Source organism: Eurypyga helias, unplaced genomic scaffold, assembly GCF_000690775.1.
Source record: "Eurypyga helias isolate BGI_N326 unplaced genomic scaffold, ASM69077v1 scaffold29476, whole genome shotgun sequence".
NCBI classification, from domain to species: domain Eukaryota; kingdom Metazoa; phylum Chordata; class Aves; order Eurypygiformes; family Eurypygidae; genus Eurypyga; species Eurypyga helias.
Genome location: NW_010257687.1, coordinates 19,385 through 19,983, shown reverse-complemented (window position 1 = coordinate 19,983; position 599 = coordinate 19,385). Strand labels below are relative to the sequence as shown.

Genomic DNA, 599 nt, shown 5'->3' with positions numbered 1-599 from the left:
AGGGGTGTGTCCACCCTTCCGTGTGCCCGTTTCACTCCGCTTTTTTGATAAAAATCTGAAAGAAGAGAGGGCTGGGGTCAGAGAGAAGGGGAGGGAGGCAGTGTGGGGTCCTGGGGGGTGGTTCTTACCTCGCTCAAGATGATCCATACTGGGGAGTCGGTCTGGATGGACAGCCTCATGGCCTCCAGTGGCCCAAAGGACGGGTCCACCTCACCCTCTGCGACACCCTTGGAGAAGGAGCCTGGTGGGGAGAGCACGTGGGTGATGTGGGGACAGTCCCCCGGCAGCCAGACCACCCCCACAAGGGAACCACGAGCAGCCATGGCAGCCCCCTGCCCACAACTCCCCCACATGAAAAGGGCCAAAAAGCAGCACCGTGGATGTCAATACGGTGCAAAACACACTCAGAGGAACAAAAAACCAGCCAAACAAAACAAAAACGGGGAGTATTGGGCTATACATCACTGTTGTGCAAAAGGGGGGGCAGAGCGGAGGACCCACACCATAGAGGGAAGGCTCATATCCGCAGTGCTTGCAAGGTCTCAGCCTGTTGCTATGTCCCACTTCTGGGTGTGATTTTTTGGGGAAAATGTAACTGG

The 599-nt window shown here is 56.4% G+C and overlaps 1 protein-coding gene across 1 annotated transcript in view; it reads right to left on the bottom strand.

Moving 5' to 3' along the window:
* Window positions 1-31: 31 nt before the first annotated feature.
* Window positions 32-599, bottom strand: part of MGAT4B (mannosyl (alpha-1,3-)-glycoprotein beta-1,4-N-acetylglucosaminyltransferase, isozyme B) — a gene marked incomplete at its 5' end in the record, with an annotated part of 14,212 nt that continues 13,644 nt past the window's right edge. Inside the window, 2 exons of the mRNA XM_010154114.1 lie at window positions 32-55; window positions 129-241. Coding sequence (XP_010152416.1) covers window positions 32-55; window positions 129-241 — 137 coding nt within the window. The remainder of the gene's footprint in view (window positions 56-128; window positions 242-599) is intronic.